General features: G+C 40.3%; 4 protein-coding genes across 7 annotated transcripts in view; 2 read left to right on the forward strand and 2 right to left on the reverse strand.

The window, feature by feature from the left end:
• Window positions 1–507: 507 nt before the first annotated feature.
• Window positions 508–5,950, reverse strand: pcare1 (photoreceptor cilium actin regulator 1). Its single transcript, XM_017426103.3, has 2 exons — window positions 2,024–5,950; window positions 508–1,072 (listed from the first exon to the last, which is right to left on the reverse strand). Exons 1-2 carry the CDS (start codon window positions 5,323–5,325, stop codon window positions 949–951), a joined length of 3,426 nt encoding a protein of 1,141 aa, XP_017281592.1. The 5' UTR covers window positions 5,326–5,950; the 3' UTR covers window positions 508–948.
• A 1,553-nt stretch (window positions 5,951–7,503) lies between these two features.
• On the forward strand, window positions 7,504–11,611 carry spdya (speedy/RINGO cell cycle regulator family member A). 3 transcript variants are annotated; one of them, XM_017426113.2, is made up of 7 exons: window positions 7,504–7,608; window positions 8,602–8,861; window positions 8,938–8,996; window positions 9,080–9,165; window positions 9,275–9,446; window positions 9,622–9,949; window positions 10,920–11,611. In XM_017426113.2, exons 2-7 carry the CDS (start codon window positions 8,648–8,650, stop codon window positions 10,979–10,981), a joined length of 921 nt encoding a protein of 306 aa, XP_017281602.1. In that variant the 5' UTR covers window positions 7,504–7,608; window positions 8,602–8,647; the 3' UTR covers window positions 10,982–11,611. The 3 variants fall into 3 exon arrangements, with proteins under 3 accessions (XP_017281602.1, XP_024863772.1, XP_024863770.1); XM_025008004.2 differs by lacking the exon at window positions 10,920–11,611 and adding an exon at window positions 10,159–10,553; XM_025008002.2 differs by lacking the exon at window positions 7,504–7,608 and adding an exon at window positions 7,701–7,886.
• On the reverse strand, window positions 11,552–14,994 carry trmt61b (tRNA methyltransferase 61B). Its single transcript, XM_017426112.3, has 8 exons — window positions 14,913–14,994; window positions 13,994–14,825; window positions 13,818–13,920; window positions 13,043–13,233; window positions 12,855–12,946; window positions 11,969–12,171; window positions 11,814–11,888; window positions 11,552–11,721 (listed from the first exon to the last, which is right to left on the reverse strand). Exons 2-8 carry the CDS (start codon window positions 14,756–14,758, stop codon window positions 11,687–11,689), a joined length of 1,464 nt encoding a protein of 487 aa, XP_017281601.1. The 5' UTR covers window positions 14,759–14,825; window positions 14,913–14,994; the 3' UTR covers window positions 11,552–11,686.
• Window positions 14,995–15,647: 653 nt separating this feature from the next.
• Window positions 15,648–25,938, forward strand: part of wdr43 (WD repeat domain 43) — a 17,206-nt gene continuing 6,915 nt past the window's right edge. The window contains exons 1-15 of one of the 2 annotated variants that reach the window (XM_025008031.2): window positions 15,648–15,891; window positions 17,461–17,595; window positions 17,739–17,860; window positions 19,093–19,213; window positions 19,387–19,505; window positions 19,760–19,862; window positions 20,032–20,096; window positions 20,764–20,923; window positions 22,975–23,061; window positions 23,191–23,316; window positions 23,669–23,818; window positions 24,057–24,143; window positions 24,284–24,315; window positions 24,429–24,492; window positions 24,717–24,830. In XM_025008031.2, coding sequence (XP_024863799.1) covers window positions 15,685–15,891; window positions 17,461–17,595; window positions 17,739–17,860; window positions 19,093–19,213; window positions 19,387–19,505; window positions 19,760–19,862; window positions 20,032–20,096; window positions 20,764–20,923; window positions 22,975–23,061; window positions 23,191–23,316; window positions 23,669–23,818; window positions 24,057–24,143; window positions 24,284–24,315; window positions 24,429–24,492; window positions 24,717–24,830 — 1,692 coding nt within the window. In that variant the 5' untranslated portion in view covers window positions 15,648–15,684. The remainder of the gene's footprint in view (window positions 15,892–17,460; window positions 17,596–17,738; window positions 17,861–19,092; window positions 19,214–19,386; window positions 19,506–19,759; window positions 19,863–20,031; window positions 20,097–20,763; window positions 20,924–22,974; window positions 23,062–23,190; window positions 23,317–23,668; window positions 23,819–24,056; window positions 24,144–24,283; window positions 24,316–24,428; window positions 24,493–24,716; window positions 24,831–25,938) is intronic. The other variant, XM_017426201.3, reaches the window with a different exon arrangement.

Below are 25,938 nucleotides of genomic sequence, written 5' to 3' on the forward strand. Positions count from 1 at the left end.
TTATTCATTACTGTCTGTAATGATAATATGAATACAATCACACCACCTGTCAACCATTACCATGAACATTTTTATTTATTTAAACTGTGCTTTGAAATAATAAAGTTTTAATGATTTCACTAGTAAATTTAGTCATACGTTTTAATTTCCTGGCGTGTCAAAGATATATCCATCAAGCTTGATGCCGCTCTAGTAACAAACAGATGAAAGATGCAGAAGATAGTATGAAATGATTTTATGTGTATTTTTATTAACATATAGTAAAAATGACAAACCAGAAAACGACAATTGATTAAAAAACACTGACAATGTGAGATTAGATTAGTAAACCTATAATATGGACAAAAAAACAAACAAACACATCTCACTATAACAGTAAACAGTAACTAGTATAAATTTGAGCAGAACAAAAGTTTGGATCAAATGTTTTAAAAAAAACACATTTTGTATATCTGATTTTAATTCAGTCTAATATATACATGTTGGTTACTACTACTCCATTACATATTTGGCCCCAAATTTGGAATATTTCTGAACCTTTTTTTTTATTATCTTTTCATACATTTACAGTTTTTTGTTACTTGGAGGTTTTGTAAACTCTGACCTGATGGAAATAAGCCTAAACGTGATCAGACTTGTGCGATGATTAGCTGTCAGAGAACGTAAGCTTGACAAATTATAATGGTCTTTTATAACAGGGAGATGAGTCCTAAATGTTGTAAACAAAACTCAAAAGCATGCTTGAGCACAAACAGCAAATATAACCAGTAATTTCACTTCAGAACATCTTAATGAAAACACACAAATACAGATCTTGTGGAGGTTTGTTGACACAGCAGAGTGGATGGAATTAGCTCCTCTTCTCTTCCCAGTGGAACAAACACAATCAAGTTAAATCCTCAGTAAGGCCTGCTAATCTATAATCCCACTGGCCCAGTGTTGGCCCCTTTAGTCCCTGCGCAAGGCCAGTCCTACAACACACAGGTCCGGGTGTGACGCAGAGCGTGCTGTCGCTCTTAGTTCTGATTGGCTGCCCCATAATTCCTCATCCCTGGTTGGTTCATTGTCCAGCCTGTTAAAAAGAGTGGAGAATAATTACTTTTGTAATAAGGGAAGTGTGCCAGGTGGGGATAAGGTAGTTGTTTACATGGAGGTTTAATAACTAAAGTTATAAAGTTCAGCCTGTAAACTTGGAACAAACCTTGGAGCGCAGAATAGTGAGGTTGAAAAACAGGCAAGTTTCAATTTAATATCCACTTTAAAAAGATTTCAAGTTGGAAATGACAAAAACACACAATTTGCATTAAATCAGTAGAATTATAAACAGAGAAAATGAAACTCTTAACCTTCAGAAAACATTAATTAATTATTTTAGAGAAACTGGAAAATATTTATTTCCTGAAGTTAAATCATTTATTTTATAAGCTGAAAACACCATAATTCCAAGCAACTCCCACTTGTTAATTTTTATAAGACCTGTTTAAGTGTTATTTATTAAAACACTAATGTGGCAGTTTGCCAAATTACCTTTACAGCATTGCCCTTTCATAAAATCGTTATTGTATTGAGATATAATGAGTGTTTTGTTGTTTGTCTAGACATTTTGCATGAAATTAGGCTCTTTACAATATTTTCAAAATAAAATAGAAAGCCATTGCCAGCTCTCAAAGCAAGGTTGCAGAACTGCAGTCGAGTTTAAGAAGATTTGAATTTTTTATAGCTGTGTTTGTTTATGTGCTGAATATCAGCCTTACTCTAGCAATTACAGAGTAATTTATCTGGTTCTTTGTGTAAAACTTTCACCAAAGGGATTGTTGAAGTTCTCTCTCTCTCAACTAAATTACATTCAGGTGGCTTTTTATTGCAGATTGGCACTATATGAAAACAATTTTGAACTGAGCTAAAAACGAAACTGTAGGCAGATACTTTACTTTGACTATAGCAACAAATCCAAGTTTTCTCAGAACATTTCAAACTAATAGTACGTAAGGGTTGAGAACACAACAAAGAATTAAAGCCTTACCCCTTGGAAGATATTGCTGGCTCACTCCCACATGTTTCAGCCACAGAAATGCCCTGAGGTTGTTGTGTCATATTCAGACTTGGTCTTCGGTCTGACTGGCTACGTCTGACAAAGGGTCGAGGTCCTTGAACAGACACAGGTGACCTCCCTCGACTCCCCCACAATCTTGAGAGAATGGAAACTCTGGGAGAAGTCCATGCTTGAGGTGGTTGTGGAGCTGAACAAGGCTGGGCCTCAAACATAGATTGGGAGACAGGGCAGAAGACTGAGCGAGCGTTGCTGAACGTTTGAGCACTAGATGAGTCTTCACTGCTGTTCTCCCTTGACCATCTTTGTACTTTCGGTGATGGTGGTGGAGACGGGGCTTTGAAAGGGTGCGACAGGCCCGAGTTTGAGTTTAAAATGTTTTGCTTTAAAACAGGTGGGCTGGGAAGTCTCCTCTGAAGACCTGGTGGTGTAGGGAGTGTCCTGTTGGTAGGAGGAGTTACTGTTGGGAGTGGTGTAGACTGATTTTTTGAATTGTGGGGACTGGGAAGTCGTCGGTGTAAGCTGTTTGAGGTGGGTGGTGTAGAGGGAAGGATTCGTCCTCTGGAGACTGGTGGAGTGGCAGGTGGTAGGCTGGTGGCTACTGAAGCAGGAGGCACTGTAGATGTTGGGGTGTTAGGTTCAGGCACTGTTGATTCTCCTTGAACTTTAGATTTTGTTGATGATCTCTCTGGGTTTGAGTCTGAAGATTGTCGTAGGTTTATGATCTTTCTGGCTTGCAGGCATAAGGAGTCGGTTGCCATTCCTGGATGTGGTTGAACATCTGATTGGCTGGCCTTTGATGAAGCAAATGTGTCTTGTTGATCCAGCCTATCTGCAGAAACAACCTTTGAAGATTGTGGCAGTCCTCCTTTGCTTGGTAACACTGTGACAGACTGAACTGAAGCCCTCAGCCGTTGTGATAAGGCAGCTCTTTTTAACACAGGTGACTTTCCTACTTTTGTAGCCCCGTCTCCTGCTGCAGTTAATCCGCTCTGTGCACTTTCAAAAGAATTGTCCATCAGTACTTCCAGTGGTGGTGGAGGAAAACTGTCTAGATCTAAATAATCAGTTTTCTCTGATGTTGTGGACTCAGGCCTACAGCTTGTCACACCAGCACTAAGCACAGCTTCTACATTTCCTAAACCAGGCAGAACTGGAACGCCACACCTTCGTACACCTTTCAGAGCCCCAAGAACTTTAGGACCTTCTCTCTCCTCTATTCCTTGACTGAAGGTATCAATCAGTTTTTTGACTGAATTCCTGCCTCTCTGAAGGCCGGAGGATGGCCGTGGTGATGAAGGAGGACTAGGTGGGGGAGTGGCTTTTATAGGACCCTTGGATGTTTTTTTCTCTTTTTGTTTATCCTCTTCCAAATCATTGCTTGGCTCCACTTTCTTTGTCTTATCTTTAAGTGGCTGGGTATTATGGTCCTTGCTTTGTGAAGGCTGTTTGCGATTTATTGCTGGAGAATGTGCTGGCGAGTTTCTTTGAACAGGTTTAAATGGAGTAGTCCTTGTGTTTTCTCTCACTTTGCTTTTACTCATTCTCTCTAACTTCTGGTTTAAGTCCTTCTGTGTCCTTTCCAGTTCAAGCAGCGTAGGATCTTCACCTCTACTTCGGAGCGATTCTGCTGATCGGGAACGTTGCCCTCTTGTCACTGGGTTCTTTTTCACTCCTGGCCTCCGAACGGCAGCTGCTGTTTGAGGCCTTTTTGGAGATTGCAGCTCCTCGTCAGTCCACTCACGTCTAATGGTTTTGGGGCTTCCGACTACTTTTGTTTTGGAACTGGTGTTTTGTTTTTGCACAAACTGTATTTTACCACTAATAGCATTTTTCATTTTGAGAGTCATTTCTACATTTTGAGGATTTTCGATGCGTTTTGTGGGTAGGCGGCGAGGAGGTTTTTCACTGCTGACAGGTGAAGAATTAGATTGCATTCTAAATGCTACCTGCACATCCCCCGCATCTCCATCTACTTCATCCTCATCATTGTTGTCATCTTCCCCATCGTCTAAGGAGACTGATCCTAATATTGAGTCTCTTTGGTCATTGGCCATTATGGTACATGTAGAATCAAGAGAGTTTAGTGAAGTGAGGGAAACACTTGGACTTATTTGAGTTCGATACTTTTGTCTTAATGCTCCACTTATGTTCATGGAGGTGTATTCCTTAGGACTGACTGTACTTCTGTTTGTCCCAGCAGACCCACAACTCTCTCGCCTATTACGATTTTCAGATCCATTTAAGGATTCATTCTCAGCCCCAATACCACTGTCCTCACTAAACAGAGCAGAATCTTCTGATCCAGGCTTTTGCAGAGAGGCCGTTTCAATACTGGTTAAGAGTTGCATTAATCGAACCTCGGCTGCACGTTTCACTTTCAGTTTTTCTTCTAAAAGCTCCGACACTGAGGCAAAATACTCCACCGCTTCCTCCAAAGCAGAGTCCCCAATCCCACCAATAGTGCGACTCACGTTTCTCATTCTCTGTGTGGTGTACTGTAGCAGCTGCTGCAACAAGTCCGGTGGAGTATCAGCATTGACAGAGCCAGACTTTTGAGGTGGAAAAGACGAGAGGTTTTTCATTTGGCTTGGCCAAGCAAGATGATCTTCATGTTGCTTTAGAACTTTTTCTCCCTCCTCTGCCATCTCTCCCAATCCCTCAATGATTTCCTCATAGCGTAAAGCCATGAAGGCTACCATTGTCTGCACAGAAACCTGAGTTTGGGTGGCTTGCTCCAAAAGTCCAAGGAGAGAATCATATTTGTTTATGCTAGGGTTTAAAAAGGTATAAGCAGCTTGATGAGCTTTCACCAAAGGTTCTGGAAAGTCCACTTTTTGATCTGTAGACACTTTGTTTTTGTCCATGTCTTTCTTTTTAGGAGTTTTTGCACCCTTGGCATTTTTCTTTGTCTTTTTGCAAGGCTTTTTATCTACTAAATCCTGCTTGTCAATGGTTTTCTCTTTTCTTAGTGATACTGTGCTGGTATCCATTACCTGATTTTCTAATTTGTTGACGTTCACTGCTACTACGGTCGCTTGTTCGGTAGAAGGTCTCTTTTTTTGTGGTGTCATTTGTGCTTCCTTCTGAGATGCCTGAGTGTGCAGAGCTCCTTTTTTCTCCTTTTTATCTTCATTTGTAGGTCCAGTGGATTTATCCTTCTCTCCATCTTCATGATGAGGATTTGTTTCTTGAGGTACAAAGGGTAGCATTCTCCCCTTCTTCATGGTACCCAAAGGGCCCAAATTGTTACCTTTTGATGGTGAGCAGCCCATTTTTGATTTTTATGTATTCTTGAAGAACAACATAACAGAAAAATAACAATAAAGACGACAATGAAAACACAGCCAAGGTCCTTAGCCACCTGCTGTGTCTGTCATTTTCAGATGGCTGAGGTTGTAGAGTCGAAAACAATCCCTTTCAGCTAGGAGACTTCTGAAACAAAATGTGCTTAAATCCATTATAAAAAATGGTTTCCACCTGTCACAAATGTGCAAAATAAATCCACAAACTGGCAATCATGTTGATGAAAATTTCTTTGTGGCGTGCTCGAAAAAAGCATTCCTCTGTACCTTACAAAGACAAGTAGCTGAGAGGATTAGTGGGGCTTTCAGTGAACTCCTCTGCCTGAGCATATGCCATGTAAAGCAAATAAAACTCACCTACTTGTAAGAACATAAGCTCATTTAGGTAATGAGGGATGGCCTGGGGTGACTTTTTATAGTCAGACAACATCTTACTGTTTAGCTCTTGTAGCAAAGCAGAAAGAAAGAAAAATGGTGCACTGGAATAAAAGTGAAAGTGTTTTATCTTTTTTGATTTACATTAAAGAAGAAGCAATTTTAGTTCTACTCTGTCAAGCATGTTTTTAAAAAGCCTAAATACTACATGTTGCTAATATATTTGTCACTAAAAACACTATAATGTTATACAGAGACCAAACTAAGTGTCTGCTTTTACTTCCAAATAAATTTGCAAACCTTGCAAACCATCAATCATATTTCTTCTTCTGTGCAAGATTGTCACTGTTTAATGAGAATTTAATATGTTTGTTTGGTATGAGGTTTGAAAATATCATTAGTGCGATCACATTATAACAAATCTAGGCCATCAGAGAGAGTTGAAGAAAATAACTGCTGACAAATCAAGAACAGACAAAATGAGGAACAGAGAACGTCATCAAAAAGATTACTCTGACATGGGGGTCCTAGAGTTGGTTGTGGCGATCTTGGTACAGAAAATGGTCATGTCAGAAGTTTTCAGCACTTCCTCCTCTCTACTCAGCCAGGTGACACTCTGGACAGTAACCTGGAGAGAGAAAGCTCTGCAAATCAAAGTCTTTCACCTGTTTAAAATGAACACGGTCAACTCTGCAAGATGTTTTCTGTATGTTCTTACATGTTTGTTTTGGGAAATAACTGTTTGTTGTACATAAATTAATAAAGAACTAGAAAATTTGTTTTTATGTGAAAAAACTGTGTGCAAGCTGAAAGCTGTTGGTTGAAGCTGGTTAAGAAGTTAAAGCCTTCGTAAACATAAACAGGTAAAAGTAAAACCACTATACACCTGAAGCCAAGTATGAAAAGGTAAGATCGATGAAGCCAAACATTCAACTAATACCCTAAAGGTGGCAGCATTGAACCAGTAAAGGCGAAACAGAAGCCCTTCATTGGTTTGTATTGTGTCAAAACTGTAAAAGCTGAAGGTAGAAAACCTGAGTACAGAAAACAAATCACTGTGGGGTGCAGCTATGAAGCATGCACACAATAAACAGAAACACAATCTCACCAGTGTGCCTTCACAATGAAACACATATCTCAAATATCACACTGATTTTATTAGAAACAAACATACCACATACAATTAAATGCAGCTTCAGGAATCGGATTGATCAAGAACACAGTATGCTTGAGGAGAAGCATTTCTTTACAATAAACTGAGTTCAAACACTCATATGGAACTGAAATGTGAGAATGAAGTGGTACACCAAGACATATAACATGTAAATAATGCACCAAAAAGTATATATGTGTGTGGATATTCCTTCATTCGTCTATATTAATTCAATATGTATGTTTTATTAAGCACAACAATGTGGACAAATGTAAAGATATTTATCTGCACTGGCTGCCAATCCACACATAAATAAATTACATAAAATGAATGACTGTGGGATATTGGCTCCACTACTGAGGCAACTCAAATAGTATTGATAGGGCACATAGTAATACTTTTCCCCCTACTTACTCTACCAAACATCTGTTTCAGGAAGATGGTTGATTTAAACATCAGTATCTCCAATAAAATCGAATATGTGTTGTATTTAGTATAATATGTGTTGGTTGACATCTTGGTTTTCTTTCTGCTTTAATTGCAAAGTAGTTGCTTTGCTTTTATTCTGTCATGGTTTACTTTATTTTACTTCCATTGAGGAGAGGTGGAGGACCAATATTAATTTAAAAAAAAAAGAAAAAAAAACAATAGAAGAAGAAGAAGAAGAGGCCCAGCCGCGCTCTCGCGCTCGCTCCTCTGACCGGAGCTAACAGGCAGCAGCTCCGGTGAGTCTCGCTTCATTTACCTTCCAGTTTTATCTCCTCAAACTCGCTTACAGATGTCTTTTGTTTCCGTTTATGAGGACATTTACTTTTGTTTTAGTTTTCTCGGCTTGCCATAGATGGCGACAGACGCCCTGTCCTAAAACTGAAGTGTAATGGGAAAGTTTGGGGCTGACGTTTTAAGCTAGCTCAACTCCAGGTCACTGAGTTCATTCAACAGGAAACCTGTTCGGTTCACGGACGAGTCATTTGAACTGTTTCTGCTATTTAAAAAAACTGAGGTAACTTAAAACACGAGTCTGAACGTGTTCGCCAACGTAAAACCAAAGTTAGGTCAGGAAATAGTCAAGTGTAATGTTGCGGAGCTGTGCTGTTTTGCCAGGTGATAGACGGTTACACGGATGAGGTGATGCTGATGAAAAACAGACTCCAGGTTCAGTTCACTTGTACATTTTAATAGGGTCTGAGTGACCAATTTACTGTTATTTTTAATGTTTTCAGCTCCATCTGAAGGCCAAATTAGCATGGGGCAACAAATTGGACAATTACTTTACTTGCTGTCCCAGAATTCATTGATTTTTGTCATCAATTTATTGGTCATATTGATGTGTAATTATTTATGCTAGTAAAAAACAAAAAGACTCAGGGTTAATTATTATGTTAAAAATATATTTTCACTGTGCTCTTTTGGGTTTCCAGATAATTCACTAAAGTCTTAAATTAGTTCAAGCAACTCTGTCAGATATTTTGGGATCATTGTTGAGTTTGTTGATGTAATTACTGGAGTTTGCTATAATTTAATTGCATGACACAACAACACATAGGGATGTGATAACACAAACTACAACAAGTGTGCACAGATTATACATAATGTAACCCTAATCGACAGTTCTACTACAAAACAGGGCTGTTTTAGTCCAAACTCTCAACAGATATGTGCAACTGTGTGACATGAAGCGAAAAGACCTAATTCTTTTACCTTACTTCCACCTCCAGTCCACAGATACCAGCGGCCTCCTCCACAGATGACACAAGTTGTGACATGATGAAAACTCCTCCCTCTGTGTCTCTGCGGGTCAAACGCAAAAATGTCCGCCAGATGAGAAGACATCTCTGCCTAAACAGAGTCAACGGTCAAGACATGGACGGCTCACTGTGGAAGGTCCAGCCTGGTCAGCGTGACGTAGCTTTCACTAAAATGCCTACTACTACTGTCATTCAGCGGCAGGAAATGACATCATTCTTGCGTCTGTTTGGTAAATAAACTGAACGTCACATTTTTAGTACGGTGGAGTCTCGCTTAAAGGACTTACGTGATGGTTGTGGTTTTAGATGATAACCTGATTCAAGACTTTCTGAGGATGGACTGCTGCTACAAAATGACAGACAAGGTAAAACTGACTTTGATGAAAGAAACAAATCCTAATGAATCTTACTTTTTATTTATTCTACCCATTTCCCCATCTTTCATCAGTACCTTTTAGCCATGACCTTTGTGTACTTCAAACGGGCCCACTTCACTCTTGCTGAATACACCAGAAAGAATTTCTTCATTGCACTGTAAGCCTAAAGATATTCGTTTTATTACATCCTTTACATCTTTTATACAAGTTTTACAGTTCTCTTCCTTTTGGACATACTGCCTTCAACTACTGTTGTCTGTGTTTAGCTACCTTGCCAACACTATGGAGGAGGACGAGGAGGAGAGCAAGTATGAAATCTTTCCGTGGGCTCTGGGCAAGAACTGGAGGAGACTGTTTCCTCGCTTCCTCAAGCAGCGAGACGAGCTGTGGGCTCGCATCCAGTACAGAGCTGCTGTCAGCAGGCGCTGCTGTGAGGAGGTGCATGTAGCTGCCTAAATATGAAGCTGACAAATGCTGTTTCACTGGGAATTTAAGCATCAGTTGGCTGGTCGGAGCAGTTTTTATTGCTTTTCTTTTTGTGTCAGTTACTTTTGAGCTCTTGAAGTTGTTGGATTTGTTTCTTCAACTGTGTTTTCCTGTTTTCGTCTCTCAGGTAATGGCCATTGTGTCCTTTCACTTTGTGTGGCAGCGACAGAGATCTGATCACCACAGCGGTGCTCAGCGGCAGTACAGTGATCAAGGCCACGTTCGCTTTCCTCGTGGGCCCTTTGCCTCGCCCGTTTCCTGTCCCCTGTGTAGCTGCGGCAGCAGACTGCATCACATCTCCTCTTCTGGTCGCTCCCCGCCACAGGCTGTAGACAGCGCCTATCCACACCCGTTTACTTCTGCCCTTGGCTTGGAGCTCACCCCAGTCAGGAGCGCAGTGGAGGATAAAAGCAAGCATCAGAAATCCTGCTGCTTCTGTCCTGAGGAGGTTCCCAGTAGGTATCACTAATACTGGTTTAACTCTTTGCACTTAAACTGTTCAGTAGAGTATGTTTGGTTTAGTATGAGACACAACATCCAGTATTCTGAGCAATAACTATCATTAAACAAGTAAAGTTAGTATGTAGGTCTAAAACCGAAATGTAGAGTGCTGTACAAAGGTATTAAGTCAACCCTCTTTTTTTTTTTTTTTAATTGTTTCCAGGTTGATCCAATTTTGCTTCCCAGTTGACAGATTTTCTTTCTTTTTTTTCTTGGACTTGGGCTGCTTTTTCACTCAACTTTCAGCTCCAAAACATTGTCAGTCTTGGTAATCTGTGCAGTGTCCCTAAAAATAAAGTTAAGACATCTGGACCAAACCATTTCCAACAGATGAAGAGTATTTGTATCCTTAACAGAGGTGGAAATAAAACATTAAAGACCTGAAACAGAGATGCAACACCTTTCAGCTGATCATCTCTTCAGGATTCACATTATTGGTGCAGAAGATTTAACTCATGAAGTGTGTTGCCTTTTGCATTGTTTGTAGTTACAACTGAATGACTGTAAGTCCGTTGTGTAAAATGTGGACCACAGCCTTGATGAAATCATGTCGACACTGTGCTCTTTATCTCTTGAGTTTAAGTACTATTTTTGATTGAATGATTCATTTAAGTGACTTATCAAAAAAGCATTCTTCTTAAAATTGCTAAATAGAAACTTCAAAAGACTTCAAAAATCTAAAGAACTATTAATCAAGAGCATTACCAAAGACTACAAGAAAAGTCTAGCTGACTGAAAACAAAATATAAAGAAACTGGATTGTAGTTGAGATTTTTTTCCTGGATTAATTTTTGTTACATTTGTGGTGCTGTATGGATAATCACATATTTCTGTATAATTTATAAAGACTACAGCAAACAGGATGAAGTGGCGCTTCTCTGTGCTAACTGTTTTTATTCCCCCTCTATCCTCTCTTTTTGACAGGGGAGTCTTCTTCCTGTGAATCCTCATTTGACGCCTTCTTGGACTGGATCAATGAGATGTAGAGATTGAAAGCAGCTCGGCTGTTTCTGGACGTTCTCCTTTATACCAGCAGAGCAGTTCTGTGTGTCGTTACATCAAAATGAACAATCTTACTTGGAAGCAAAGGTCTGAATTGTTAGCCTCTCGAGCAAAAAACATGGTTTTCATGTTAACTTATTTGCTGCGACCGCATCTCGACATAAAACATGGCAACAAGGAAGTACAGTCATCCAACACAAAATAACCTGACCAGTTCTGTAAAGATTGTTCCAGCTATGATTATCATTATTTATGTATTTATTTATTTATTTATTTAACTTATTTGTGATATTGTTAGCATTTTTTTGAATCTTTGGACACGTCTGTTACATAAAGGGTCTCTGCTGGGTGGGATTCTCAGGTTTGTTGCCAATGTGCCTGTTTGATGGTTCCAAGCTGCCTGATTAGTCTGAAATTCTGTCTAAAAGTTGAACTTGTCTTTGTTATTCTTGACTCCAGCCTGCTGTGATGAGATGTTATACATATAAGTTGCTTTTTACATAAAAACTCTATATTATGCAGCATACGTTGTGTAGTATAGCTTATTCAGCTAAATGTTTCAACTGAACATTTACAAAATAAAAAAAAATGAATGAAAAATTGTCTAAAATGCACCTTATGATCTCAGTTTATTTTTTAAATAATGTCTGGTAACATAAATAACCAATTCTGTCCAGGGCTGATTGTCGTTAACTTGCAAATTTCCTCAGTTTCACCAGGAATGCTAGGAAAAAAAACAAAAAAAAAACAAGGAAAATTAGATTTTACAGCTAATATCAAACAACAAAAGAGGCTAAATATGTACAAAGATCTGACCTGTGTGACTCAGTTGTTCAGGATGAGGTCTTGCGATGTAGGGAATACTCCTAAACTTTGGTCCATAGTCATTGTCTGAAATAAAAACGGACATTTCAGTTGAAAAAGACTCGAACATCAACGTCCACATCAGTCGCTCATTTCATTTTAATCACCTTGTTCAGCCTCATCTGACGTCTCGTTTGTCTGTCCCGAGTGTTCATCTAGGTTTGGGGCTTTTACGACGCAGTACTGTCCGTCTTTCTTCAGGGCGGGGGTCACCACCCAGTCCCGGACAGGAACCTCGATGATGCGTTCGCACAGAAACGGGAGCGCGGAGCATCGAACGCCCTCCAGCAGGTCGATTACCTGCGTTATACTGTGTTACAGAGGGGACAGTCAGAGCAGAAACCAAAACATCTGATTAGGATAGAAGTTGTTTTTAGCTGTAAAATGATCATAAATTCTGAATTCACTTCAAAAGATTCAGCTCTGAAATCTGTCAAATCGGAACCATTAATGTGGCATGTCCACACCTTGTACTTTGAAGTAGTGCATTAGTTTTAAAAATGCATTTTGAATTGAAAAAATACCAATTTTCTAAAAGCTGCAGTTTTCTAAGTCTATTAAAGCTAAACTTTTATAAATATAGAAATCAAACTATTAAATTAGCAGTTTCTTTAAATAAGCACCTCGTCTGGAATTCCAGGACTTTTTCAAACCTTGAGAGCACCACATTAAATTCCAGGATATTCCAGGATTTCATGCAAACCTTGTAGATAAAAATGATTTTTTCAGCTCAACCCTGGCAGTCCCATCTGATCACAGCTAATTTAGTTTAAGCTGATTTTATCCATATTGTAAAGCAGCCCTGAGACAAAAACATCCAGAATATTTGTCTGTCTAAAAGTGAAGATTTTAAGTCATTTCATAATCAGGGAAGTTACTGGTTGTATTTTGACCTTTTTGGAGTTCAGAAATTAGCTTTTCATAGCAGTGTTTTTGTTTTTTAAATAAAGGAAATTTGGTTTTTGACGTGGCAGTGGCAGAGCAGACACACACTTGGCGATGTAGACGGCACAAACGCCTCCGGGATGCAGGTGTGGGAGAACGGTGGGCAGCACCAGGTGAGGGCTGATCAGGTCGAGGGCAATCTGCGACACAAAATCATGTGTTAGAAACACAAAGAGCCGTTCATGAGGCAACGTCAATGAACGAGACAAACTGTTTCCTGCGCCGCAGACACTGACTGAGTGAAAGGCCCATCCAGCAAGCAGCGAGGAGGCTGTGAGGAGGTCGGTGTTGTGAAACTGCACGTTGTCGGGCCACTCCTGCCCCCGCCGCAGACCCCACGACGTCCTCCAGTTGTTGTAGTTCTTCACAGCTCTCTTGTAGTGATCTTCTCTGACCTCCACACTCAGCACGCTGCCTTTAGTACCCACTGGGAAAAACAACTGCGTCCTTTACTTTATTCATAATAAAAACTATATTATGACATGATTTTAGGGTTGACATCTACAGTTGATTCACTTTCGGAGTACACCCGATTCAAGCTGGCCACCACAGCAAAGTGATCTTAGCAAACAGAAAAAAATGGCTGTAATTCAGCCAATTTTATAAATATTTGGGTAAAATCTGGTGGGTTAGTAGCTGACTGTGCAAAATCTCTGTTTAAAAACCACCCTATTTGATGTGTATCTAGCCTTTCATAGCCTTTATACACTCTTTTTATGTGTGTTATTGAGTACAAAATGAAGGCAAATAATAAAGGAAAGTAGCATTTCTTCCATTATTGAATCCCACCTTCATCCACACATTGCATGTCAAAGTTTTAAACAAAGACATTGCAAAATCTGTTAGAGCTTTGAGTATGTGTTAGGAATGACTCTTGGCTACTACCACACCAAGATTGAGCTCGATATCTGTAAAAATGAATCAGTTATGGCTATTTTTGCATCTAAATTGAGCTTTCGGTTCAGTCCTGACAAAAGACAAAGTGAGACAGACAGTGGAATGAGAGCAGACCTGCTTTGGACAGAAACAGAGACATGGCCCCCGACCCAGAGCCCGACTCCAACACACAATCTCCCTCTGTCACATCCATCATCATCAGCATGGTGACTGCATCCTGACAACAGAAGTCATCCATCAGTATTGACTCTGAAACTGCTTCGTGTTTGAGGTCTTCACACACACTTTACCTTGGGGTATGTGATTGCAGGTCCTCTCTTCATGTGCAGCACGTAGTCCTCCAGACTGGCCCGACGGATGAAGATGGGAACACCCATGCTTGTGTTCTGAAAGCAGCCTGCAGGCCGCCCAATGAGCTCGTTGTGCGGGATGATCCCCCAGCTGCTCTGCAGGCGGGCCCTGTTCTGAAGCTGGAACATCTTCCTGAACTCCAACTGTTTTTTCTTTCGGTACTCAGCGATGAGCAGCTCCCCCAAACTGAGCAAGGTCTCCCCTGGAAGAGAGGACGACACCTGCTCTTCCTCTGAACATGACGACGCTGGTGTCTCCTCTTCTGCATTGTGAGGCTCCAGATGGTCCTCTTTAGCGACTCCGTCAGGTCCATGGTCCTGGTGTGTGCAGTCTGAGTCTGATACCTGGATATTTGTATCTCCATCCAGTTCCTGCAGCTTCTCTTTTCTCAGCTGCATCACCTCAGGGCTCAGGACATCCTCAGGCAGAAGGCTGCTGATCCTCTCCAGCGGGGACAGGGGTCGCCTCCGCCTGGACAGCAGTTCCTGTCTGGATGTCAACTTGGTGCTCAGGCGTGAAGAATCTGCACTGTCCTCCTCATTCTCGTTAGACCTCACAGAAGATGCGCAAAAGCTTCTTGTGATGTAACTCCTTTCGGTTAGTTTTACGAAAATATCCCTGTTTCTGTTACGGGTTTGTTTAGATGTGCAAACTGTCACCAATCTTTTAATAAGCAAATATCTGAAGGGCACATCCAGCACCATGACTTAAACTTTATAACATAAACTACGTCCTAATGACAAACTCCCTTCTCTAAGAAGAAACTGACAGCTGCAAATATAAACACAAACATTTTGTCTTGCAAAGAATACAACTCAAATCAGAAATATCACTAAATATTAATTAAATCCAACTTACACTTTAATAACTAGTAGTTCATTCGTCTTTGGTGTTTGTTAGCAGCTAATAACTAAACGTAGGAGGTTACCGAAAGTCTGAGCAAGCACGTGTGAACAACGTCATAAACAAGCGACTGATGTAGTAAGGTAATTCTGCCAGCAGATGGCGACATTACACCACAAAACAATGTTTCCTTCAATTTTATTAAACAATGTCAGTGATTTTGTTTCCATCTGTTTACGTGCCTTATTTACTCAGAAAAGTCTCATATTACAGCGAAATATAAACAAGATGGTGATGATGCTACAATTGTTTTTGTTACAAAAAGCCATTGGAGATTTTTACATGTGAAAGTTACAGGAATGAAAGAGCTATTTATATAAACTTGAAGGCGTTGAAATATTTTATCAGGAGATTTATCAAGAAATTTAACAACTTTGTAAGTAAATACACAGGCCTGTTTGCTTTAAAGTAAAATATAAGGGCATTTATTCCGAAATTTCGTATTTTTACCCTTTAATGATTAAAAACCTGCCCCAATACACAAGGGAGTCTATAGCCTTCAGCTTTGCATAGCAGATATACGACAATATATATGTGTGGGTACGTATATAATGTCTATAACATAATACATAATGCATAATAATGTGTATGCATATTTCTGCTTGTTGTCTGACAGCAGCCAATGGAAGGTCAGCGCTTCTGAGGCGCTAATGCGCATGTCCGCTGAGGGCCGCACGTGGTTCGTGTAACCAGGACGCACGTAGCAGACGCAAGGAGCGCTACAGAAATGGCGGCCGACGGTGGCAGTTCTTCAGTGCAGCTCCCATGCGTTTTTTCTCCTAAATCACGACAGTACTTAGCCGTGTGCGCCCAGGATGGCAGACTCCGCATCTGGAACACAGACAGTAAAACACTTCATCAAGAATACGTGCCTTCAGCTCATCTGAGCGCCACCTGTACGTGTATATCATGGGGACCATGCCGAGCAGCGAAGGTACGTGTTAGCAAAGCAGCTAACGAGGCCTAAGCAAACTGCGTGTTTTTTTTATCCAGGTGCCCACTTTAAAAAACATACATATCGCCTGTTCACGAAGAAAAGTGGTCACGAAGTTAAAGGAGTCAGCTTTGTGTCATTAGTCGCTCTTTATGTAACCACGATAGACGAGTTGGTCCACGTTAGCAAGACGCACATGTTGGACCCACATGGTTGATAAAGAAAACACGGGACACTGTCTGAGTTTGGTCTTTCAGGGTCAGTGTCCCTAAAATAAAACACAATTCGGATGAAATGAAAACAATGCGTTGTTTGATGTTGTTTTAAGCCGTTATTACTGTGTAAAAGTGTTATTTCAGTGAACATCAGAGGCTTGTGAATGTGTGGTCAAGTGTTTGACAGTTTGTAAATTATTTTATTGAAGCCAATATAAATGCTAAAACTTGGCCTTAAAGTTGCTTACTTACTGATAATAGGGTTAGCCGAATAAAACAATCTTCTGGATTCAAGTAAACACGCTTGATAAAAGCCCCACTTCTGTAAAGATTTAGAGGTAATTTATCTAAAAACTATCTGATGCATTCACTTGTCTTTAATTCTCATAGAAACAGCCAAGCTTTTGTGGATAAGAAGGGGTTAAATTGTTGATCATCAAGCAAACAAAGTTATAGTAAATGTCAAAACCATCTAAAACTGGATTGAAGTAAAATGATTTCTAATTCACATGTTAATTATTACAGTAAATCAGTTTTGCGCATTCAAAGAACAAACTAATTGTACTTTGGGGACTAAACTGTGTTGTCTTAATTAAAATGCTCATCTTTTAAATAAGTGGTTTCTAAAGTTGGGGTCATGGGACCTGAGATAATCTCCAGAAATCAAATTAAAGGTAGTCTTATATCGGTGGAAAGAGAAGTTAAATGTAAGTTTAATTTATTTGTGTTGTCATTGTGGCGCCGGTGTGATGGCAGCCTCACTTCTGTCAGCCCACCCCAGGGCAGCTGTGGCTACAATGTAGCTCACCGCCATCATTGTGTGAATGTGTGGATGAATGGGTGAATGATTGTAGTGTAAAGCGCTTTGGGGTCCTTGGACTAGATAAAGCGCTATATAAGTGCAAGCCATTATGCCCATATTTGCTTACCTTATAGGAATGTCTGTGTAGTTCAGTTTATGATATTTGGGGTTGCAAGTTTTTGAAATAATTATTTCAGGCATCAGAAGGTTTGGAGACCCCTGTTTAAAACTTATTTTATGTTTGTAGTTTTTTTTTAAGCTTAAATTGCAAGAAAGATTTTTGAATCAGATGTTTTCTCTTTTTTTAATGGTGTCGACATAATCCAGGATAAAACAATTAGCAGACGTCATTTTGAATTTACCTGTCAGTTGTTTCCAGTGTTATCCATTCATGTATCCATACCTTTTTGAAGTTTGTGCAGAATTTGTTTTTATTCTCTTGCATTGTTGGAGCAGAATTTAAAACAAAACTGCTTTAAAAACCTGGGGACCTAAAGTCAAGCAGCTGTCAGCGAGTTCCTTTAGTCTCATCGTTGCAACTTTGCTTTGCAGGAGGGACCTCAGAGGAAGAAGAGGAAATCAGAGGCTGCACAGGTGGAGGGGAAGGTGGACCTGCTGGCGATGGGCACAGCAGCTGGTACTGTCCTCATCTACAGCACAGTGAAGGGAGCTCTACACTGTACCCTGGTGAGTTATTGTAATATATCAGTACTATATAACAACGGCTCTTAAACCTTAAATATAATTAAAATGGAAGGAACCAGTCATCTCAATTTAAAAATAAGGGAATTTTTTTTTACTGATATTGTCTAATGGTTTGTGTCTGATAGGATGGGGGTCATAGTGGAGGAGTGAACTGTGTCCACTGGCATCCTGAAGACAGCTTATTATACAGCGGTTCAGATGATACCAACATCGTAGAGTGGGACCTGCAGACAGGCAAGACGCGGAGGTGAGTAACGACTCAGTTTTCAGATTACAGCGTGGAAGTTTGCTTTGCCGCCGTTTTCCTCCTCCTCTGAGAGAACGTCACTTTGAGTTTTACCAGAGTTATGCTTACAACATATTTCAATATTAACTCAATTGAAACATTATTCTGACAAAAATACTGCCGTGTAAACATTGTCTGATTACGTTAACTTCCTAAAAGGTCACATTCAGAGTGAGAATTAATTTAGTTAAGATGTGGCGTATTCTTATACTTGACCTGATTATCCTGTTTTGCTGGAGTTTTCATGGCATCTTGCAGTGCAGGTCATCATTTACAGCAGAGTTGGTACAGAATGCTGTCTGTGGGTAAAAACGAGTGAAGCTTTCTGCTTTCACTGATGGAGACGTAATGAATACTAGGATAGATGATGTAACAGGGGTGTAATATGATTGACTTGTTTGGGTGAGAGATCAGATTGTGGGTGGAGCGTGGTGCTTTTAGGTGTTAAAATACTCCAACTTGCTGTATTACTTAAACAGATTTCACCAGGTGTTCAGTTTTACTGTGTTTTATAAGGAGCACTGCTTGTCTGGTGACAGACATTATGAATCCTCAAATGATGCTCACTAGAGCTCGTTTGTGTTCTGCAGGATGCAGACAACAAATAAGAGATGAATTTCTTTGCTGTTTAGTTTCACCTCTTAACAATAACAAAGATTCTGTGATGCAAACTCTCAGTGGATTCCATATCATTAAGAAAGGAAATTAAATAAATAAATATATTTTTATATTGATGGTACAGAGTACCAAAGCCATTTACTGCAGAAACTATTTAATAACCATCTCCTAGTGTCATTTTGTGCAGTAAAAGCATCTTCCAGGAGCAGCTAAAAAGTCAAAGCTGTTACTTTAGTGTTTGAACAACACACGAGTGCTTTGTAACTGCACTGTCAGCAGATACAAGCCTGGACATTAATGTCACAATGACTCCTTTACCTGATAAAGATTAAAAAAAATATTTGTGGTTCTCGAAATGTTTAGTGGCCAAACTACTTAAAGAAAATATTAAATTGTTGACTATATCTGTAAAGTTTCAGGTCCAGTTTATTTCATTACGCTTTGATAGAATTCAATTCGTGGGCTTCTCTGGTGGCAACAAGAGAAAATGTAATCCTGTGAAAAGGCTTCTTGAGTGCTCTCACTGCATCACACATGCTCCAAATGTGATCACCGGGTTTTTATTGTCTGCACAGTAAATGGAAAGCGGATCGCGCAGCGGTGACCAGCTTGTGTGTGAGTCCTGATGGGAAGCTGCTGCTTTCAGCCGGACGGATAATCAAGATGTGGGACTTGGACACCAAGGAGGTTTACAGGGTGAGTGCTGCTGAGTCAGCTGATTTTTCCTATTCAGGCACCTTGATTTTTATGGAACAAAGTTTTCTATTAGTTAAAGTCTGTGCTCTGATGCGGTCATATCATAAACGGGTAAATGTAGTTAGAGTTTTTAGTCTGAGTTTAAGTGACTGAGGTTATTTTTGTCTTTACAGAAATTCACGGGCCATTCGATGGTTGTGACGACCCTCTGCTTCGCCACCACACGGCCTCCTGACAGCAACGGCCTGTATTTCCTCTCTGGAGCGGCACACGATCGACTCCTCAGCGTTTGGTGAGTGGCTGCAGCCAGAGGTGAAGTCAAGAATTTTAATAATACTCTGTGATCAGGACCCAGGCTTGAAGTGTGCCACATGTGGAGAAATATTCAGGGAATTACAGAGGGCAAAATGATGATGATTGGCTGCTTGATTCGTTTATTTATTTATTTATTTGTTCTTTTAGCTAAGGTTTGGAATTGTAAATAGTATGTTGTTGTTTTGGTTCTGGTCACGTGTTTCTGTCACTAAAACAAAGTTCTAACTGTAGGCAAGTACGAGAAGATGGGAAGGATAAAAACTCTGTGGTTTCCTTCACGCTGACAGACGAGCCTCAGCACATCGACCTCGTCACGTCCAGCAGCAAGGAAGAGGTGAGAGAAGCTGCCCGATGTTTTCTTCTGATGTTACTTCGTCTGTTTTCGTGTTAGAAATAAACTCCAGTTTGTCCTAAAGATGTTTAAAATAGAGTTAATGAACAGAACTAATGTCAAGTTGAAAGACATTACTCGTCTTTGAAACCTTATGTTTGTTTCTCCGCAGGCAGTGAGGCTGGCGGTGGTGTGTAAAGACGGACAGTTACATCTGTTCGAGCACTTTTTAAACGGGTGAGCCCTCAAACTGCTGTATACTTGTACAAACCAGCACCTCAGGGCCTCTTTAACACTGTTGACCTTTTTCTTACCAACCTCCCAACTCAGAACACATCTGAGTACAACATCCTTTATTTCAGATGGGACTTGTTTTTGTTTCTTTATTTTTTATGATCTGCACAATATATCAACATTGTATCGTATTCTGAATGTTCACAGAAGATTGGAGAGGCCTCTTGAACTGCTGTGATTAATATTTTCTTGACGGGATGTTGGAGCTCATCTAAGCTCTTCATGACATGTCATCTTACTCTGGATCTTCCTCTTTTATAACAAAATTCTTCCTCAAAATTGAGTTTCAAACTCAGTTATTTATTTTTAAACTTTTGAATATGGCTTTCTCTCATAACAAACCTAGATGATATTGAGACCTCCTCAATCATTTCTTGGTTTAGTTTTCTCTTACTCTTTTGTTTTATGTACTCTCAACATAACCATCTAAATAGTAAATAAATTGGTCACATAAAAAACGTAGAGCCACTGTATCTGTGGGTGAATATTAAGCAATATATGGGGAATAATCAAATAATACACGTGCAGTAAATCAGTTTTGAAGTCGCAGCAAATCCAGATTGTTGTTAAAAATGTCATTAATAAATGAAATGAACGTGTCTCCCTGCAGGCCGTGTAAGAAGCCCCTGTCACCGTCGTGTACGGTCCAGATGTCCGACACGAAGGAGTCCCCGATGCCGATCCCACTGCTGGCAGCTGCACTCGACGCCGACCCGCGCTCTGTGACGCTCGCTTACGGCAGCCACCTCCAGCCGGTGATGGAGAGAGTGGTGAGTGGTCAGAAACAAGAACTGCTGTTCAGATTGCATGAATTTTAATTGTTTCTTCCTCTTTTATAACACACAGCCTTTTTAATTAACATATTTTTATGGTGGTGTTTCTCCTGAGCGTTCTTGTGCTGTTCGAAGCACAAGACAGATTAAACCTCACAGCTGGAGACTGAAAGAAATCAGTAACATTCTGTCTGAGGTGACTCAGCAAATGGAAAGTGTTGTGAGCGAAGTGATGACAGCAGAGAGAGAGAGGAGTGAAAGCTCTGGTTTCAGCTCATATTATTATCAAAATATTTAAACAGTGAGATTATATGTAATCCTGTTTACTCAAGTCCTAGTGGTGACTTGTACAGTTTGTGGAATAATCCATCTTTACTCCTTTATAAAGTTCGTACAAGAAGACAAACAAACAGATGGGCTGTTGGTTTTCAGATTTCACATTTTCATTTGTGCTCCACCTTTCAATGATGTCAACAAATTTCACAAATCCAAAGAAAGGCAAATATCTAATGTTTCATTTATTTCACTTTGCATCCATTTTATTAATGCCACTTTGGTTCTTAATGCTGGGATTTAAATAGAACTTTACAGTGTAGCTTATAGAGAGCTAACTCGTATATTACTTCGCAAACACTGAGGTAACTCAAAGGGCTTAACGATATAAAAAATAAAATACAAAACCCAAAGTGGAGCAAAATAATAGAAGAATAAATTCAATAAAGAAACAGAAGCAATACATCTAAAATCAATAAAAACAGAATAAAGCAAATACATGTTTTTAAAGGCAGAGAGAGCGTTGGTGTTTTGTACTGAAGCAGGAAGCTGATTCCAGAGGACGGGAGCCTGAAAACTAAAGTCTCTTCCTCCCATTTTAGTTTCAGAGATCCTTGGAACAGTAGAAACCTGCATGCTGGTAGCAAAGTGTAAAACCCTAATCACATGAGCCAGAACTCCTCAAACATTCAGGCCCGTCCTTGTGGCCAGGTGCAGTCCATGTGTAGAAATATGGAACAGCATTTAAAGCATTCTGACTTCATTCTAAACATTCTGCTCACATTCGAGGGAGCTCTGAAATGACAAGCCACTTCATATCCTGGCAGGATGTCCCAAATGTGCCTCGAATAAGCCGGAATGCACCATGAATGTATTCCGATTGCCACCGGAGTCTATCAGGATACTGAAACAGTCCAGCTCAGATGCTGTCGGAATCTTTCAATTCCTGCTGGAATGCCGGTTGAATGCAGTTGGAACGTTCTGGTTAGCCATCAAATGAGTCCGGACATGAAGCAGAACTCTGCCAAGTCACATAAAAACCACAGAGAAAACATTTGCTTCGCCCGGTCAAAATTCAGTTTTAGTCAATTAGTTTCACGAGTTTTTCACGTCATTCCGTCGGGGGGGTGAACAACCACGTTCATGCAGGGGGCACAAGGGCTGCGGCCCGAGAGACCCCTGAAGAGCATGATGGTTGAAAATGCTCGATTCTGCAGCATTTATACGCTATCAGGGACCATTCTGGCAGCATTCTTGGTACATTTGAGATATTATAATATCGATATTCGATATATCTGAGCTGCATTCAGTTTGAATTCTTAGACACTCAAAGCATTTTCAGCATCCACTCCAGAAGCATTCTGACTGCATTTGAGGCAGGTTCAAAGTGCATTTTTACAATGCAAAAAAAATTTAATCTTTTTTGAAATTGCTACCAGAGCTGTTTAATAATGTTTATAACAGGAAATATAATAACAGTAAATCGATGAAGGACTATGAAGGAAAGAAGAATTCTGTTATCATTTAATTCAATAATTGGAATACAAAGTTCATTTAAAGGTTTCCACTTTGACATCATTTATTTTCATGATGTTTCTTCCAGCTGTTCTATATGTAAATTTAAAACTGCGTCAAATTATTATTCCACACATCTGAATGTTTTAAAAATGATTCTTTTCTTAAAACTGAACAGAAATGTATTTCAGATGTCTTTAAAAAAAAAAGAAATCTTGCATCAAAATGACCTGTTTACCTTTTATTTTTCACTTTTACAGGAAATCAACACCGCAGAGAGACACGTTTGCTTGACCCGAGACATAAAGACCAGCTTGTCCATCTCCATGGAAACCACCGTCTCCAAGGTATCAGCTTCGTTTCCTTCCTACGAGTCAGAAACACTGACGCTCAGCTCAGGTTGTAGCAGGCAGTTTGCTAACCCGGGAGCAGAAGCTGATTAAAAATTAAACTTCTCTTGTGTCCGTCGCTTCCAGGTGAAAACTCCACTCGTCAATGCCAAAAGCAAAGTGCTGGTTCCAGGACTTCCTGGACACCAAGCGCCACTGAAGGGGGGGTCACAAGGAAAGGAAAAGAGGAAAAAAGATGCAAACACCAAAGAGGTAGATCTTAGTTGTAAAATATACACCAGGTTATTTGTAGTCATTTCTTTTTTTCTGGGTTTTTTTGTGAGGAAATAAAAACTCCTTGTTGGTTTTAGTGAAGTACATCATTACAGAGCAATCTGACTGGAGAGGTTCTTCAGGAAGTGATTTGTGATTAAAATTGATACTGTTAAACTGTCAATTATACTCAAATTAGTTTTTCGGTACAACTTGAGATAAAAAAGTAGTTAACTTTCAGTCTGGTTTATAAAGTCATTAAACACATTTAAACTCCTTGTGATGAAATAAAAACAGAGTTCCTGCTCAGCCTGAACAACGTTTTCATTTTTCTCTCTCTCTCTCTCTGCAGATGTCAATAGCTGAGCGACTTGGTGAAATAGATCTGTCTGCTGTCTCCAGCCAGAAAAGAGCTGCTAAAGTTGAGGCCTCGTTACAGACGGATAACTTTGCAGTTCTGCTGGTGCAGGGCCTGGAGAGCAACGACGCTGAGATCCTAAATGTAAGGGGCACTTCTCCCTGGAGTTGGAGCGCGGAAGCTGGAAAACCTGCTTGTTTTGCATGAATCTGTAATATCAGAAAAGGTCTAAATCGATCTGGGAGTTTAGATGGTGCCCTTCTATTCACAGTGCAGCTTTTAAGAGTTGGAGAAGTTGAATAGATGCAGCCATGCCTGTCCTGAATGCTGTGCTCATTTCAGTTTAATGCAAATGGTTTTGTTTTTTCTCTCTCTTCTGCAGAAAGTTTTACAGACTCGTAAAGAGATATTAATAAAAACAACGGTTGCTCGATTGCCCCTCCCTGCTGTTTTGCCATTGGTTGAAGAGGTGAGCATCACAAAAGCACTTTAAGAGATCAGTTATTTCTTTAAAGCTACACTAAAATGTGCCGATTTGTTTTACCCTTTCACAGCATTTTGTGATGCTTTTAGCTGCAGGTTTTAATCCTCCTCTTATCTCATCCATAGCTCACAAAGAGGCTCCAAGGGCATCCTTTTATGTAAGTTAGAGCTAAAAGTTTAGATTGCTCAAGTTCACTGCAGTTTTTTTATCTTTGTCACGATAACAAGGTGCCCCTCTCTTGACGTGGTGTATATGTGCTCCTTCCTGCAGGGCAATTCAAATGTTGCGGTGGCTGAAGGCTGTCCTCACGCACCACACATCATACCTGGCATCGGTGAGTTTATCTGCCAACAGCAGCTTTAAGATCTGACACCTGAGCCTCTCCTTCATCTAAACGGTGCATGGATTGTAATCAGTCAGAACTGAATGCTGCTTTATTACACTCACTGATGTGCTGGGAATGCTTCTATGATCCTTTCTGTATTATTGCAGTGTTTCATCTCTGTCGAAGTCAGTTGATCGAGCTGTCTTGTTTTCACCTTCCCGTCTGTTTAACAGCTGCCTGACCTGGTTACCCAGCTGGGAGTCCTTTATCACATGATCGAGAGCCGAGTGAAGATGTTCCACAAACTGACAAAGCTGCACGGGAAGCTCCATCTCCTAATGACACAGGTAGGTGGCATCATCATTATCGTCTAAGTAGCTTTAAACGACAGCATCCTGTCTGTGGTGGAGGGCTTGGATGGATGGCAGGAAGTGCTCAGATCTCCTCAGTGGCGATAAGAGTCCAGCAGCACTCATCGAGCTGAAACATCCTCTGTGGGCTCAGAGGTTGCATTTAAATATAAACTGTATCCTCAAAATATTCAGGACTTTAGTTTTCTGCTCAACACTGATCAGGGATAATAACATTTAAACGCATGTTCTCCTGATGATCCTGAACTCTTCCCAGTTGGGACGGCTCAGTGGACAGATCACTCCTGAGAGTTGGAGTGTGAATGTTGAGCTGTATACGTCTGAGACGCTGCCATGTGCCTCAGCTTTCCTGAAGTCTATTTGTGTCGTGAACAACTGCTTTCAGCAGTTCTTCGATGTAGATCGGTTAGGAAGAAGGATTGGAGCCCCAGAGCTCTGGAAAACTTTTGACTGAAGTGCTTCCTTCTCACATTTATTCTCCTCGGTTTTTAATTGGGTGGAAAGTTTTGTAGGTAATTTGTTTTATTTATTTTAGTAACAAACTTTTTTTCTGCTTTAACTTGATTTGTAATTCTCTGGTGGCTCCTGTTTTGTGCTTTATCTCTTTTGCTTATATTTGTTTGTTGTTTGGTCAACTCTTTTTGTTTTAAATGTTCTTGCATGAATATTGGATCTTTGTGTCAGGGTGCATCATCCTGTTAGAGGGGGGCTGCTACAGCTGTAGTTCTGAAAAACACACTCCTGCTATTAAACCACCTTATAGTGGTGGTTTCAGCATGATTCTACTAAAGACTGTATGAATAGACCCAGAGGTTGAATCTGGACCAGGACCAGCTTCTCTGTCAGCTGGTTCCAGTACAAACTTCAAATCCAGCCCTCTCCATGTAAATGACTGGGACTTTACTGTTGGCTTAAAAAAATAGACCTGGAGTAACTCTTTAGGTGCTGTCTCTTGTTGATTCCTATAGTTAGGGTTCCAAGCCCGCGGAAGCAAGCGGGCGGCCAATGCAAGGCATGGCCGTTCGCCTGCTCCCAGCGGAGCAGGGAACCCTATTGTTTTTGTAAGGATTTTTCATAATTTGTT

This window comes from Kryptolebias marmoratus, linkage group LG10, assembly GCF_001649575.2.
Source record: "Kryptolebias marmoratus isolate JLee-2015 linkage group LG10, ASM164957v2, whole genome shotgun sequence".
Taxonomy (NCBI): domain Eukaryota; kingdom Metazoa; phylum Chordata; class Actinopteri; order Cyprinodontiformes; family Rivulidae; genus Kryptolebias; species Kryptolebias marmoratus.